Source organism: Bombus fervidus, chromosome 3 (assembly GCF_041682495.2).
Source record: "Bombus fervidus isolate BK054 chromosome 3, iyBomFerv1, whole genome shotgun sequence".
In the NCBI taxonomy this organism is placed as follows: domain Eukaryota; kingdom Metazoa; phylum Arthropoda; class Insecta; order Hymenoptera; family Apidae; genus Bombus; species Bombus fervidus.
This window is the reverse complement of record NC_091519.1, coordinates 9,559,025-9,577,339: the sequence shown is the minus strand read 5'-3', so window position 1 is coordinate 9,577,339 and position 18,315 is coordinate 9,559,025. Positions and strand designations below refer to the sequence as shown.

Genomic DNA, 18,315 nt, shown 5'->3' with positions numbered 1-18,315 from the left:
AAAGTTATTACTGCTGGGGTCAGTTCTACTGCAACAAGTGTTCCTAATCGATACTTCGATGAAATTATAAGAATCCATTGCTGCCTCTGATAACAGAAATACAACATTTCTTAAAGCGTTTTTTCGTCACTAAGAATCATTGTCATATTAAAAATTACATTAACGATAATATTATCTATTTGCAGGAAGACGAATACTTTAATTTTATCTTTAAATTTCTGAAATACAGTAATTTTAGAAATGTGCATAATTATTACTAAAGTAGTATAACAAATATTAGACTAAATAGGGAATAAAGCAGTCTGAATCTCCAAAATGTATTAAATTACGATTATTCCATAATTCAAGAATCTATTAATATTACGAATTTATATTTAAAATAATCAATATGTAATCTCATATAATTAATATTATTCTATTTCAGCATAGAATGATTTGTGTGCAAAAAACAAAGCTCGATTATTTCAAAGAAGGAACGTAATTCGTGAACAACAGGTGCTCAACGGTAAAGAAGATGGAAAGTACAAGAGGGATAGAATAGAAAATGCGCAGGTGCTTGTCGATTCACAAACACACTACGCAATTCGACATTATCTGGGGCAAAAATCTTTTTAAATCGAAACTTTACTGAAAGTTTTTGAACTGTTCGAGATAGGGTATGTAACAGTATAGGCTTGTTGATAGTAAGCTGCACAAGAGGTTCCGACTGTTTCTCTATTATTGTAGGTGATATTAATTCTTTCCCTCTTTGCTTCTTTCTTGTCCACTTCTAGCGATGGGAACGACCTTATATTCACCACTTATTCTAAAATAAATTTTATTTTCACACATTTAACATTAATTTTATAAACATTTATTTAAGAATTACTATTTAAATTGCAAATACGATGAATATTTGATAACTTTTCTGCAGAAAAATTCTTATAATTTGTATAATAATGTTTGCGTGTCTAATTATGGAGTAGTTAAATTCTAATTTGGTCGATTATCAGTGAAACTATTTTTTGCTAAGATCATGTTCATTTTATCAAATTTCCAGTTAATGTAGAGTAATAGCATTTACGATATAATATTACAATTTTAATATTATTAATAATAAATTTATCATTAATTGTTATTACAATGTTAATTTTTTATAATTTCATAATCATCCTATTGCACTACGTGTATAGTACGAAAATGACACGCAAAAGTGGTCATAATATTTTTCTATAATGCTTAAATAGAAAATTGTGCAGAAAATTATTGTCCCCTTTATACCAATTGATTTTTATTTAACAAATTTTTCTCTTAATTTCATACATCTGAAAATATTCAGTTTTTATTATTTTATAAAAAAAAAGTAGTAAATTCTTCATTTTTAAAATAATTGATTCTTAGGAACAGTGGATACATCTTACTTATTTCTATCAAATATTAAGTTATAGTATCTTTACAGTATAGTGTTTTTCATAGCACCATTCTATATCTAAAATACATCATTACATTATATTTATTACTAATTATTTGATCATGTATGTATTATCAAATATATTTCTAATAATAAATATCCAATTCAGATCAATTTTTCCACACCATTGGAAACACCGCGCTAACACGATAATCTATATTTCAGGAAGTATCCAGTGCATTGTGTAACTGTCGTTTTCAAGGTCCAGGAGGGTATTGGTCCCATCACTATCCACATCCTTGATCGTTTGCCAGCCGGCATGTGCGCGTTGCAATCGATTCCGTGGTCAACGCATGCCCTGCTTGCTCGTTCTTCGTGGAAGACTACTCAGTCAGTGGCACTGCTGCGGCATAACAGTACGTGCCGAGTAGGAAATGGTCCATAGTCGATAATCTTTATCCATCGAACGAACAAATCGCATCCAGTTCTCTTGTTTCTAACGCACGCGGTACATACCACAAAGATCGAAGGATCACGGCAAGGATGTATTAAGGAGAAGAAGTAACCAGGTGTCACGCCCAGGTAAGTCGAGAAAGAGACACGTTTCTTGCCGCTACAAAACGACATACATGTCCGCAAGAATAAGGGAGAGACGGAGGGGGAGGGAACGTGACTACAACCTGATGCTTCGGCCATATAACTAGAGACGTGGTGATTCGCGGGATCTTGCCACTTTCGTGGAAAATTAAAGAAATTGCTAATTTACGCTCTGTTCAAGTGCAGGATCGAGTAGATGTGCAATTAAGTATATTAACATGTTCATTTTTCAACTTACAAGATAGAAGATTGATAGAATGATTGTTAGAAAGATACAAAGTGAACAGCTGTTTTTATTCGAGCATAGGTATGGTAATTGAGATAGAAGTAATTACTTGGGGGTACAATCGGAAAATTGGACCGGTTGGTTAAGATTAAATTCTGGATTGTTGCGCTTCAGTAAGCTGTTTTCCGATAACAGTGCTGTAACTTGTTTTGTTCGCGTTCCGATATCGTTCGACTATAGGGGTATATACATACCGTGATTGCGTAAACGCAGAGCTCGTGTCGTTATGCAAAGGTGTACCGCACCCTTTATGAAGCTATGCGGTATCCACCGGCTCGATGTTTCAACGTTGATTAAATTAATATGGTAGTTATGCTTTTTGGATGATCTTGATGAAGCTCACTGTTATACCTTACTATAGGTTCACTACGCTCACAAGAGAACAGTTTCGAGCAGCTAAGACATAACTCGATTACTCTAACAAGTTGCCATGTACCCAGTACCGTAGTTCAAACAGCTTGTACACTTTTCTATGGTGTAATACATATCGCAAATTATTTTCCATCGTGAAATTGAAATTTTGTAAGTGAACAGTTTCTGATTATATTTTAGAATAATTTATAAATCACGTATATTCGTGTCAATAAGGTCGTTTATAATTGTCATTCATAACATTGTTGATTATCACGTTGAAGAATATACACATATACATTAGGAAGAACATTAAGAAAAAACTAGTTAGAAAATCTATGAAAAGATTGTTTTCTTTTTTTAAATTTGATTCTGCTTTTGAATTTATTAAGGCTGTTAAAATAATAATTACAGATAATTTATATACTAATATAAATATTAAAAGTACAGGAAAATATAGAAAATATCGAAGTAAAAAATATTGAACAATATAAACGAATGGACAATGAAAACAATAATTATCATCATAATTACCAACATATAATTAAAGAAGAGAAAAACTCGTAATTGTACTCTATTTATATATGTAGAATGCAATCTCTCAGATATCCTCTGGCTCGCTTGCTCTTTTTTTCTTTTTTCTGCTTCGTCTCATTAAAAATGAAGATCTACGCTTTTTCATTAATCGAGGGAAGCATCAGCTCGGCCTAGTTTAATGAAAATAACTATGCTATCGACTATGAACTATGAACTTTCTGAAAAAAAGAAACAATCTTTCTCAACTATCTTTGCACTATCTTTCTCACCGTCCAAGCTATCTTTGTATTTTTTTCATTTGCAAAAAGAATCATAATGCCATATTATAAGACTGAAATTGAAAGGAAAAGAACATTCTTATGGACTTATCTACTTAATCTTGCATAACAAACTAACTTGGATATATGTAATTATAGGAAGATCTATGGGCCGTAAACAGTGGTGGCGAGGAGGCTCGGTACTGTTGGTGCTCTTCATTCTCCATCACGTAATTCTAGGTGATGGTGATGTCGGTAAGTACTACAGATTCAAGATTATTTCAGCAATCGAGATCAAGTCTTCCTTTAGAGGAGGTTGAATAGCTGAAGAATCACTTTCTAAATTCTTGAATGTCTTCGCAATAAGGAATAAACGAATCTTCCTTTTATAATAAACTCTTAATTCCGTTTCAATGGCTATCTGGAAAATAATATTAAAGTAATATAGTATATCATACAATATTATGTAATATTATTAAACAACGATGACTATTTTTAGTCTAGAATTTATGAAAAATAATGAACGTTTTCGGCATAAAAATCTGATAAAACTATAATGAATATTTTCTACGTAGAACTGTTTTAAAATAATGCCAACGAGTTTCTCATGGAATTTATGCTGCGAATAATTAAAAACAGCTTGTTATAAACGAGGAAAATTAAATAAGACGACATTTTAAATTTTTTGCAATTTGTCATAAATTTTAGTATAATATAAATTGTTAAATATATATATTTATAACATATTTGTAATGAAAATGAATGCCATATTTGAAAAGTTAAGGGAATATTATTACATTATCCTCTAACTGCAAAAGAGGATATTCCTGACTTATCTAGTTTTGAATAAATAAATAAATAAAGGAAATAAATAACAATTGGAATGAAATTTTGCACCCTGTTCATTGACAAATAAATATTTAAAAAAAGAAACACAAATCTACCAATATCCTGACGGACTACAGATAGATATTTTCACTGAAAACTAAATTTAAAACAACATATTCAATCAACACGTTTTATTTTATCTTCGACCATTGAATCAAAAACTTGTATCATATCAATTTTTTCCATCATATTAAAAGCGAGAATCAAAATAAATAGCCAATATCATTGTATAAATAGTAAGGTACGTGGGTTACTGCTTTACAAAGGATGACTTTTATTGCTATTATATAATACCTGTTTTATTTAATCATATCTCGTCATTAGTATCTTTTTTATGATATAATATAATACACGCTAGATTTTTTTCTTTTATTATACTACAAAAAAATTAATAAAAACGTTGACAAGACAGCAGCGTTAGATATTAAAGCGCAGAGAGGAATACTGGAAGTGCAAAGGGGATAAATGAAATTCCTGATTTCATACCTAATGGTCCTCGCGTTTAGAAAAACTCGATGTATTTATTATTTCATGCTTTTATGCTCAGCGTGATCGATATTTCAGCGAAAATTTCATTTCTCCGATGTTCTTCCTTCCTTTTTCTCACTTCAAACATTTCTTCTGATGGATATTTCTCGGAATAAGAAATATCCATGAGAATAGAATGATATTTCAATATCATCTGCAAGAAAACTTCTATTAATGAAGATTGACGAAGGTTTAGAAAAATATAGTATTCTTTAATTTATTGCAAATAGATTTGCTAAAATGGAATTGAATGAAGATTACACAAGTCTTAGAAAGAGCCAACATTTTTTAGAATATGGATTGCTATGGACAGTTCCAGCTGGAAATATTAGTTATATTTTGCGCGATAATTTTAATTAATATATGTCTTTCTCTCCCTTTATTTTGGTAGTTTTTTTTCTTATTCGTTTCTTACTTTTCATACCTACGTTATTTTACCACAAAATGTGTTTTAAAATCACGCGTGACATTTTAGATAAGGCTCTTGCACGCACGTGTAAAATGTAATTATTAAATGATAAATATGTATTTATACATAATATTATATAATTATTCAGAGTTCCAACTATATGAACGTTAACAATTTAATATTTTGTAATTACTAAACATTTGAACTATTTGAAACGTTTAATTGTTCGAACAAATTTCAAATATTCTGTTGTTTTCAATAGCAAATTTTTTTAATTCAAATTATTAATCATTCGAATTTCTTCGAAATTCGACATCTGATAATTTGAAATACACAAAAGGATGCACGAAGAATTCGAGAAGAAATTTCAAATTCTTTTTTTACGATCTTTAATATTTAAAATTAAATATGATCAATAAACAAACATTGAAATGTTACGAGTTGTTACGGCATGATGAAATAAACGTCAAAGCTTTACTCGATTTTTGAAAATATCCGAAATACAATTCATTCTTTTTATCGCTCGTAAGACGAAACGATTACTACAGAAAAGCTAGTGGAAGTTTTCGCATCTGCTTAACTATTTTCATGGCAAAACTCCTGAAATTCAATTTACTTATGAACTTTGTTTAAACATTTCAATATTATTTGCAAATGACTTTGTCTGTACTTTTTCTTTTTTTTTTTTTCTGAAACAAGAATGTTAAAGTAACACGATTAGCATTCATCTTTTTTGAGATGTTCGCAAGATGATCCTTGGAACTTTAAATTTCTTCTTCACAGGCTGTAATTCACTCTAAAATAAAATGTTAATTATATCGCTTTATTATTTTAAAGCCCTTTTTAAAAACAATAATATTAGTACACAAGTAGATATATCTGTAATAATATTTCTTTGATATAGTATTGGTTTGTACTATCCATTTAAGTCTTATTTTTATCCTTACTACTAGTAATTGATATCACATTATCCTAAATAAAGATATGCTGTCTTAGCACTCGATGCAAATTCCTCTAATTTTCATTGCACGCCGTATGAAGTATTGGAGTCTCTTTACGTCCTCTTCGGCATTCGCTTTCATAATTTGCCTGCTTTTTTATTTGTATAATATTGATTACTCTCTGTTATCAAAGAAAAAAATGTTAACGAATATAAAGAAATCAATTTAAAAACATTTTTGTTTCAGAAACAAAGATATTACTTTTTTATTACCAGAGCAGAAAAATTCTCTTTAAAAAATGGCATAATATCCTGCAGATATCCAATAAAAAAAGACGAAAAATATCATAGTATTGTATAGAGTACTTTTATTTATTACCAAAAAGTACGAATATAACGAAATCAATTTGAAGCATTGTCCTCTTCTAAATAAAAGTATCGCTTTCTCATCGCTAGATTTTCTGGAGAGTCCCTTTTCCACCGAAGAACAGAGTAAGGATAATTCTCTCTCTAATAAAAAATAGATAAACACAAAGTTTAAAAAAGAGAAAGAAGAGAAAACGATCTAGTTTCTGAAAATTGCCTCTCGATCTAAGGTCGAAAGAAGAGGAACTGAACTGCCGATAGGATTTTCTCGTCTCAATAGTTTCTCCGATGTTTTTTTTTCCATACAGTAGCACCTCGTTCATCAAATTCACTTGCCATCGATTTTCTATCCGATAGCTCTTCGTCGTGTCTGCTATTCACACACGAGTATCCGATCAAATATAAGCTGTAAATGGGCTTATTTACTCGTAACCTTGAAAATTCGTTGTTCCTTCCCGGGGCTGGATTGCAAGGACGAAAAAAAAAAATAAAAATAAAAAGAAAAGGAGGTGATATTCGATTTTCGCCCACGAACCATCCACGATTATCGAACCGTACATCCCACGCGACCACCGCCTTTGCAAACTTGCTTCCTCTCCTTTGCCCTAGATCTGTTTCCACTCACAACTGCGACCCTTCATCGTTATTCTTCGTCTATACCTGCTTTCCTGCTATTCTTCTTCAAATTTTTCTTCGCTCTTATCTCGTTGTTTCTAATAACTCTTCGGAAAGGAATTAAAAGAAGTGCTCTGTAATTTTAAGTAGTAACGATGGTTCCACGAGAATGTTTCTCTGTTTGACGAAGATTTCTTCGCTATTAATTCTTGATTGTGATGCTCTTTTAATGCGGGAATTCTCTTAAATCTCTTTGAAGAGATCTGGAATCCAGAAATTAATAGATTGAGAAACTTCAGTACCATCAAGGAATATGTTATTATACAGCTTTTCCTCGTTCCTAATGAAATGACAAAATAAGAATGTTGTAAAGTACGATATAAAAATTTATATAATAATATAAAAATGTTATTTCGTTTTACATCGTTTCTAATAGAATGATTGGACAAAATGGTTTAATTCAATTCGAATATAAACTTTAGGATAACAAAATTTGTACAGTGTATATCGTGTAAATTATGAAAGATTGAAATGATTTGCTGATTAAATTTGTGGCATTAATATTACTTGTAAGATGTAAAATGTAGAATCGTTGCGTCGGTGTAGTTAACGCGAGGCAATTCTCAGAAGAACTCAATTCTAAAACGAAGGTCAAGGGAAATGAAACGACGTCCGCCTGTTCCATATTGCCTGTTGGGAAGTTAAGAAGTAATGAGATCTTATCAAGGGAGGAAATTTTAACTCTTTTCCCTATTTGACCAATGTTGAAAAGCTTCTTAAAACGGCTATACAAATAGGTATGTAGGTATATACATACTGAAGATTTATTTTACTGCTCTACCTTTTATTATACCATCACATTTTATGTAATAAATATAATATTCAGTATATTAATATCTATAATTAGTGTAATTTATTATAACGTTATAATTAAGCGTACATTAGTTTTATGTAATAAAGTAATTGTATATAGTTAATTAATAATTAAGTTATTCAGAAGTTAGATCAACTCCATAAACCAGAGGTATAGAAAACACTGTTTCTTTACATTTATTTTAAAATTAACTATTATTTGCGTCGTCTTCTATCATTATTATCTGTCAATATGAACTTATGGAAGTAAGTCATTTATTTCTTGACGATCGAACATTAATCCTGCAAATATTTATACAATAAAATTAAAAAATGAATAAAAAGTGGAGTTGATAAGTTTGGCTTCTGATAGGTTCAATTTATTGTTACAAATATACATTATAATATGTAATTACAAGCTACACGATATAAATTATACACAATTAAATTATACGATAAATAATTAATAGATCGTGCATTATTTTATCGTATCAATAAAAATAATATACGATTAATTACAGTATTTAAAAGCATTCCAATAATAAATTCATGTATAAATTATCAATAAAACAAAGTAAATGCATGGATATTAACGTTTAATGTGGCAAATTAACAAAGTCTCCGTGTGATTATTCAACTCCTATCAAGGATTAAACGATCGTGCAGCCACGGAATGAAAGTGGGTTGTGCTCGGTATTCTAATTAGCGAATACGTTGCGATCTCAACTATAGAATATGCGGCAGAAAATCGCCGCACACATGATTATGACGTAAACATTTGCGTCAATGTATTATGAGTAAAAATAACGTAATTTTATTTATACCATCAAAACATTTAATATTCTTAATAATTGATACGTTAGTTAATGGGCCATGAAAAATGACGGTTTTTGAACTTTAAAATCAACTTTTCATCGCAATTATGAAGTTAATTTTATGTGAAACAAAGCAGTAATACTTAGTATATTAAAATATATAATACAGTTATATAATATACAAAATTAATAAAGAAAATATTGTTAATCGTTGCGTATATTAAGTGAGAAAAGAGACTCTATCGAATATAAAAATTATGATTATAGTATATCATAAGAACATAGTTTAATATATTTAACATTATACCGTGAACTTTTGTTATATATGATGAAATTAATATTTTTAGTAATTAGATCTTGCTAGTATTTATTTTTTTACAAGTATTGTACTTTTCTTACATTTCATTGGATTTAATCTGACAATGAGAATATTATTTGAATTGGCTGCAAAAGGATGATTAATAAGGTGTTATCATAATTTTGCTCGGTATCATGTATTTAAAAAAAAAGCCCTGTTAATTAAAGCTTCATTAGTCTTCTATTGATACGTATAAATTCATGTTCCAGGGTGCCTGTTCAGTGAGAGCCTCTGCGATCCCCGAACGGAAACGTGTTACAATGGTAGTTATTGCTTGAACAATAAAATATATTTGTTTTGCAATCACTGGCTCTTGATACGAATAACATTCGATTATCCGTTTTAATATTCCAGATCTCGCGTTTGGCAAATGTTTGCCATTATACGCTGACCTGAACGATGAAGATTATTATCAGTAAGTATTCACAAATAAGAAGCCTTTTTAGGAACAGAGATTTCAAAGGAAAAATTAAAAGATTGATAGAATTGGGAAACTTTGATCGAACGAATATTTTTCCTTATGTTAATTTTTATAAATCTATTATAATTTTCCTTATTTGGGACATTTAGAGCAAAAGTAGTCATATTTTTCTGAATTTATCGCAATATACTGCAAAAGTGCAGAAATTCATATTTTTAAATTAAAACCAGATAGTATAATAAAATCAGTCGTCGCACTGAACATAAATTAAAAGAATATATGTAAATAAAAAAGTAGAATCTCAGTGAAAAATTGCTTCACCTAGTAGATATTATAGAAAGCATTATACTTTGGATTATGTTATTTCATATTAGATATATTTTGTGCAATTTTGCACTTTCAGATTTCCTATGAATGTATACAAAAATCGCAGTCTCTTAATTTATATTCATAGAAAAAAAAAAAAGAAAAAAGATAAGATTTGGCCAACAGATAGCTGGAACAGTCTATATACATATATTTACTTGTTTCGTGATAAATAACTTAGAATGTCTCACTTTAGTATAAGAACCATATAGTTGATACTAATATCTTTTACGACAGTAGTAAGTACTTACATTTGCTGTCTGATCATAAACCGACTGTACTACTTATACGATGCTCTAGACAAATAGAATGTGAATTTCTATTTATCGAATTGAAACAGTTAACGTTGTGAACATAAACATTTACTTGTAAAGCTCTTCAATTTAGAGCTCTTCAATTTATTGTCTTTTTCTTCTTTCAGATATAATTTCAACGTTGACGAATTGGAATTGCTAAGATTGCAATTAGAGAGGCTGCAAGTCGATGAATACAAATGGTCTCATCCCTACACCCAATGTATAATGCAAATGACCTTGTACAATTTACGCTACTGGTACGATTAATGTTGTTAATATCAAACGACATTTATAATGATCTTTATGTTCTTGGAAAAAAGATTTCATAAGAATGTGTGTAAGACTTTCAATTGTTAAAAATGGACTGGGTACTTGAGATTAAAGTGGAAGCGTGGGAGGAACTGATTGAATATTTTAGAAGTATTCTATAAATATCTACAAAATTTGTAAATAAATAAAAAAGAAAGAGAAAAAATGTTTTAGAATAAAGAACAAAGAATCAGCATGCTATTGTCCTATTATATTCTTGAATATTGTTCTATTTATCTTTACTATTATCCTCTTATCTTTTTTTCAGATATCAAAATATATATTATACATATAATTCATTTTTTATATCTTATAGGGAAAACTACGATCTTCGACTCTGTCAGCATTTAAAGCAACGTACGCATTTCGAAAACAAGAATGAAATCGACCAGGCCAAAGTGAGTTCATTACACCACCATAGCTAGCATGTTTTGTATCGTGACAAAATGAAAAGTTATGTCTTAACTTTGTAATAACATGAAGAAGTTATGGTAGAATATCCAACTGTGAAAAGTAGATTCGGTAGAATCTTGAAATAACGTCGAAAAGTTATATTAAGTTATATCTAATTATGAGATTCAACCTTAACAAAGTCTTTAAACAAAGATTGTGTTAAACTATTTAAATCTAATGTTTAAATGAAAAGTAGAATTTTCCAGATCCTTAATTTTGCAATACATATAATGTTAGAATTTAAAAAAAAAAGAAAGTCAAGATTTCAAAAGTTTAAATCCTCGATTAAATACTAAACTACTATAAAGTATTTAACCTGAGTGGAAATTTTATTTTAAGGTCTAGGTTTTTGAAGCTGTGATATTCTTTCAAAGACTTCGGTACTGAATCAATATCCATATTCTTCTAATGAAAATTTCACGTTCATCTTACACGACACAAAACGTATCTATTAATATCGACAACGCATGTAGTAAAACTTCACTTTAAACGTTACCTTCACTACGTAACAATGGAACTTTGCTTTTGAAGGTACCCACAATAGCCATAGTAAAATTCACGCCCAACAATGGCAAGTTTAACAGCCAATTTGCCAATGAGCTCTACTACCCTCCTGGTACACAAAATCAGTATTTCCCTGATTCATTCTATAACAATGAATTCTCTCGATCGCCATACAAGGAACAATTCAGAGAAATCGATTCCCAGTTCTACAAACCGAGGTACAATCCGAATTCTCACAATGATTATGACTCTTCGATGAACGAAAAAGATTATGAAGAAAATTATGACGAAAGTAATTTGCGTAAGAATCCAACGACTTTTGATGGAGTCGTTGAAAGGCTGTCTCGAACTAGACGTCAACCTCCCTTGTATAATTTACAAGACTACAATAACAATGCAATGGAATCGTTTGAAAACGCTTTGAAGGAGAGGATATCGAAAAAACTTTCAGATCTAGAATTTTTAATTAAAGACGAATCTGAAGATTATTCCGATAAAAAGGAAGTTGCGGACGAAGTTCCGAATGTCGAGTATGAGACAGTGTTTTCGGAAAAATACAAACCTAGGAAATTTAGTGAGACATCGGACGAAAATGAGCGTTTTCTGGAAAACGTGAAACACAATTCGAAAGATAATTACGATAGCAATGATTACGACGATGTGAACGATGAAGAGATAGTGCCTCAGAAGGATAGTTCATCGATGGAAAATGGAATTTATACCGAAGGAGGACTTATACAGGCTGATAAAGCTAATGTTGATATTGACGGTATATTATTTTATTATTAGATTGTAGATGTTTATGCAAATTTATACTTTCATAAATGCAACTAAAGGAATAAGATCTAAAATTATAATATGTATTATGTTTTATGTATTATTATGTATTGTTTTTGCATCTCGAAATTTCCTATAAATGCATAAACATCCACAGCCTATTATAATATATGTACTTTGTTTGAAATAGTTGTCAGAAAAAGAAAATTTACAAATACTTTTCCTACTTTCAGAAAATGCCTACAATTTATTTCCCGATGATATAAATGAACTCCTTAGGGAGCACGGATTAGCTGGCTTTAAACGCGGGGATGTTAAGAAACCAGGACCGCCGTTTTCAACAAATAACTATGCGTTTAAAACTCCATCCCCATCCAGTAAATATCTTTACTTATGTAAACTATTACATCATATTTAAAATCTTGAATCATTATTTCCCGACATAAAGTAATATCAAATATTTTGCAGTTTCGGAAAATGAAAATCGTTCTGATTCTATCGAAACTGAGCAAGATGTAAGTTGTCAATCGTGCACAAAATTAATAATTAGAAATATTAATTAGAAAATGTGAAATAAAATATTAATTAGAAAAATATTCATTTTTAGAATAACGTATTACTTACTCCATATGTGAAGAAAGAAGTAAAGCAACAAACAGATTCAAAATCGTACAACGTTGATCTGGATCATGTTTACGTTGAATTTCAGAAACCATTTCACAGATGGTCGGAAGGTGAACATGTCGTCGAAGAGGTAATAGTCATTTTTCGTAAGCGTATTAACTTTTTTTTAAGAATAGATGAAATAAACGAACAATTTCCAGGTGGAAAAATTACTGGGACTATCATCTGGCTCTTTAAAAGATATTCGTGTTGGCCGTGCAGAAGTGACGTTCAAGGTCGTCAAAAATAATAAAAATTATAGCGCTACCGACGTAGTTAATAACATAGGTAATCGATTAATCGAATGATTAGACCGCGGATGCTTATTCGTTTATGAAAATTTAAAGATGCAAAAATGCAAATAATATGCAAAAATATATAAACTATTCGAAATTTAATATTTGGCACGTGAAAACAATTTCTCTCTTTAGGTCCTATTTCTTTTGTTGTATTCATAAAAATATGAATTTACATAAACATCTACTGTCTACTAATGAACTAATAATCTCTAATAATTATAGAGTAATAAAGCGCTAAATTAATCAACTGTATATTTTCAGACGACATACGCGGGAAATTGAAAAATTCTTTGGATGTTGAGGTGATCCGTGCAGGCATAGGTGACAAGGTTCATCTTAAAACATATTTAGAACATAATATTTGCAATTATACTGTTTAAATTAATTATAGGATCACTCATTTTTAGAAAGATCAGAATCATAAACGTGATCCTTCGCTTATTTTAAACAGTGCATTCAAATACTTCGATAAGAGAATATTCTATGAAAACAAAAATTAATATATTTTTTTATTTAAAGATCAAGTTACCCGCAACGCTGGAAGTTGTTAAAAAAGCTGAAATGAGTTCGACTGTGTTCGGAGCAATAATAACTGCAGGTGTCATAGCCATTGTAGCTGCAATAGTCACATTGGTAATTGCTCGTCGACACGCTAAAGCTGGAGCCAAATTGGCAGGACTAACTACACCTGATCCGGAAGCATCGAAGGACTATCAAGATTTATGTAGAGCAAGAATGCATGCTAAATCACCGGCAGATAAACCAGAATCGCCGCGAATTACGAATTTAAGCAGGGAAAATGAGTCAAATAATTCACCGTCGAATCGATCTAGCACATCCTCTTGGGGAGAAGAACCGGCTCCTTCGAATATGGACATATCAACTGGACAAATGGTTCTAGTAAGTCGATATATTTTTATAGATGTTTTAAAGCAAGATAATGACACAAAACTGAGATTATTCCTTAACTACAGACATTCATATTTTTGTTGTCACCACAAATGTACAATTTGTTATATATTATTATTTTATTTATTAAATTTCTGTGCTATAAAAATTAATAACATACTCGTAAATGTACTAATATTATTACAGTAAACGCTATTTTAATAATATTGTTTAAGATTTTAATATATATTAATATACTTGAAAAAATTTGAATTTTTATATTATAATTAAAATTAAATTAAACATATCAAAGAAAACTATTATATATCATAAAAAGAAATATTATAATTTCTTGCATCATTTTATGCCTTCACTTAAATTACTATATATAAATTATTTATATAATAAAATATATATAATTTATAAATTAGTATATTACACATTTTTTGTAAATTCCCAATATTACATATATTTCTAGAGTTACATGGAGGATCATCTAAAAAACAAGGATCGATTGGATCAAGAATGGGCCGCATTATGTGCTTACGAGGTGGATCCTTCTTCGACTGAAATTGCACAAAGCGAAGCGAATGCCAAATGCAATCGGCCTGGTGCAGCGATTCCCTACGATCATTTCAGGGTGATTCTAAATGATCTCGCTAATGTCAATAACTCCGACTATATTAACGCCTCTACAATCGTAAGTATTCTTAAGTTAATCATTTGAGACTTCTTCAGAATTCAAGGAAAACATAAATACAGAGTAAAATAACACATACGTGGTTTTCATTTTAATATCGTTGAAAATGGAACTGAAAATAGAAATCGGTAAGTCACACGACGAGCATGAAGATTCTGCTGCTATATTCGCAGTTTTAATGAAAAAGCAATGCTTCCCTTAAAAACGCTTCCGCGTAGATTTTAATAGTATTAATAACGTTAGTTGATGGCAAATCGAAGCATGATTTAAGTTATCATAAATATAGATATAAATTTAGAGATGGATTAATTCTATAGAAAGTAATGAAATAGTTCATATAAACGTTTATCAATTTTATGCTCAACTTGTAATTGTAATTGTCATTAAAAAAAGCAATTGTTAAATATATTGAATATTAATAACATTATTACTAAAAGTTTGTATTTTCAATTACTTTGAATAGGAAAATAAATAAAGAATAAGGAAATGAATAAGAAAACAAGTAAATATTCAAATGCATTAAGAAAATACAATATGATATATTGGTCTAGTAAATATACATACATAATATAAGTATTTTTATGAACATTTTCTGTCACTTTAACATGAATTTACTTGTAAATTTATATCTACATTTTATGATGAACCTTCATTTCAGATAAACGCTATGCGTGCACTACATAGTTTAGGCATTAGTTTAAGTTCCATAAAATGGCTTTTATTAAATTAAATATAAAAATCAAAGTTTAATTATGTGATAAAATTTGAACAATCCCTACATAATATAAAAGGTCACCAGAATCACATAATAGTTTAAAAAATAGTAAATGCGCTTGTTATATAAATGAAGAAAGCCGTGTGACTTGCTTCAATATAAGATTAATAGTAAGAAGATAATGTTTTAAACGAATCTTTTCTTTTTCTTTTTTAGACGGATCATGATCCTCGTAATCCAGCTTACATTGCCACACAAGGACCACTACCAGAAACGACGGCTGATTTTTGGCAACTAGTTTGGGAACAAGGCAGCGTCGTAATAGTGATGCTAACTAGACTTACCGAAGAGGGTATCGCCATGTGTCATCGTTATTGGCCAGAAGAAGGATCAGAATTATATCATATCTACGAGGTGCACCTTGTGTCCGAGCATTTCTGGTGCGATGACTATTTGGTGCGTTCCTTCTACTTGAAAAATCTACGTACTGGCGAAACAAGAACTGTAACTCAATTCCACTTCTTGTCCTGGCCCGAAAACGGCGTGCCACACTCCATCAAGGCTCTTCTTGAATTCCGCCGGTAAGTACCTTATAGATTCAAATGTTTATATCAGTATATATAGAATGTATCCTAATATCTATTATTATCTATTTTTAGAAAAATTAACAAATCCTATAAAGGCAGATCCTGCCCTATAGTTGTGCATTGCAGGTAAGATTTGTAATATATTGTTTACATTTAAGATATTATACATATAATAATAACTTTTTCTTTTGGAAAATAATTAACAATCTCATCTGATACGTGATTCATTAAATAGAAATAAGAAACAAACCTTTTACAGTGATGGTGCTGGGCGTACTGGTACATATTGTTTAATTGACATGGTTCTGAACCGTATGATGAAAGGAGCCAAAGAAATTGACATTGCAGCTACATTAGAACATATAAGAGATCAAAGACCTGACATGGTTGCGACAAAGCAACAATTTAAATTTGTTCTCATGGCAGTGGCAGAAGAAGTACACGCTATCCTTAAGGCTTTACCTGTCCCCCCTACAGAAAAATCTCTTCCAGGAAATAATTCTTCGACAAAGCAAGATCAGTAAGATTTGACTCGAATTCAAAATTGCAGTCGCGGCGAGCAGAGGCAAAGAATTAATTACAATCTACCGGAGAAAAAATGGCCAAATATTTCTAGTCGACCGTAATCGCATTAAAAGTCTAAAATCTCTGTTATATCTTTTATTTTCTGTAACTTTCTTCTCTTAAATACTTTTGAACATATCCTAACATCGTCTAAATCTATTACAAACTTTTAACGAACTTTGCTTTGACTATACTTCATCACAGAAAACATCGAATTTTAGACCCTTTAAATTATAAAGATATTGTTTGTTTATTTGTGTTACGAGATAAATATATACATATGAATTATATTGCCGAATAATTATTTTAAAGAAGAATTTATTGTGGCAATCTATAATATTTAATTATACTCGTTTGACTACGGCCTACTTGAATAGTCAAGTACAAGCATATAGATTCGAAAGACTGAGCTATGCAGCTGATGGAATTCTAAATATCGGCTAATAATGGAATCATTTGTACTGTGAGTCCTTATACACTTGTCTTTCGCGGTACTCTGTCGTGATCAAATTTTAACATAATTTATTGTTTTATCATGGAAATGAATGTTTACCTCCCATTATGTAGCTCAGTCTTTATGTAGTTCATTGCATTGTTAATTTCATACCATAAAAGTTTTATTTTAATTGGATTAAGAATACGTTGCTGTCTCTCATGGACAATTCTACTAACGTGCTTTACAATAGCTTTAAATAAGACACCAAAAAATATAATATAATTCTATCTGCTCAGTCAATTCTATCAAATGTATATAACGTTGATGATCACATTAATTAAGTCACATATAATTACTGATGCATTTAATTGAATTTTCGTATTTGGTTTATTGAATTGATTTCTTTAGGAAAGACTTTTATATACAAAACTTTAATGAAATTCTTATGTTAGGAATGCGAGAATCTAAATGCCCCACGTTAGAAATTGAAAGCAGAATTTTTATACTATTGTTACACGTTCTAAAGAAAATGGATTTTAATGGATTTTAATACGGCTATGACTGTTGCTTCCGTGAAATGAAATTTTATTAAACGTTAAATGTAAAGTTTCACTATTTATCAGTCTTTTTTCTACGCATACAGAAATAAAAATGATCGAGCTGCACAATATTCACATCATAATTAAGTATCGTCATTATTAACAAAAAAAAAAAAATTATTATAAGAATGTTTTATTGATGTAAAATATGAACTAGAATATGACCATGTAACATAAATTTAATGTTTTAAATATCATGCAGACATGTTACTATGAACACGCTTCGTGAATGAAAAGTTTAATCATTAATATCGTGAAAATGATGTTAGATGGTATATAAAAAGAAAAATATACGCATACATGTTTGCACAAATTTCCGGTGTCGATATGACAAACCGTAAATGGAAGCGTCGTCTTTGCTTTAAAACTGCGGCTCTGTTCATTCTGTAGATCCAACCTCCTACAGGATGAACAAATTGTATTTGTGATTCCTTCCTTTTTATTGTGCAGTACGATTACAAACAATATTTTCTTTTCCACATTTCATATGTTTACGTTACTTCCTTTTTTTGCTAAATAGCGATTTAAGAGACAGTCATACATTTATCA

At 30.2% G+C, this 18,315-nt stretch overlaps 1 protein-coding gene across 2 annotated transcripts; it reads left to right on the top strand.

Moving 5' to 3' along the window:
* The first annotated feature begins 436 nt into the window (after positions 1-436).
* Ia-2 (tyrosine phosphatase IA-2) lies at positions 437-17,775 on the top strand. 2 transcript variants are annotated; one of them, XM_072000213.1, is made up of 18 exons: positions 437-656; positions 1,616-1,972; positions 3,578-3,673; positions 9,399-9,452; positions 9,544-9,604; positions 10,398-10,529; positions 10,898-10,979; positions 11,566-12,307; positions 12,549-12,692; positions 12,784-12,830; positions 12,923-13,069; positions 13,140-13,266; positions 13,539-13,606; positions 13,797-14,177; positions 14,644-14,865; positions 15,797-16,161; positions 16,240-16,293; positions 16,427-17,775. In XM_072000213.1, exons 3-18 carry the CDS (start codon positions 3,586-3,588, stop codon positions 16,689-16,691), a joined length of 2,979 nt encoding a protein of 992 aa, XP_071856314.1. In that variant the 5' UTR covers positions 437-656; positions 1,616-1,972; positions 3,578-3,585; the 3' UTR covers positions 16,692-17,775. The 2 variants fall into 2 exon arrangements, with proteins under 2 accessions (XP_071856314.1, XP_071856313.1); XM_072000212.1 differs by lacking the exon at positions 437-656 and having other exon boundaries at positions 1,545-1,972.
* The last annotated feature ends 540 nt before the right edge of the window (positions 17,776-18,315 follow it).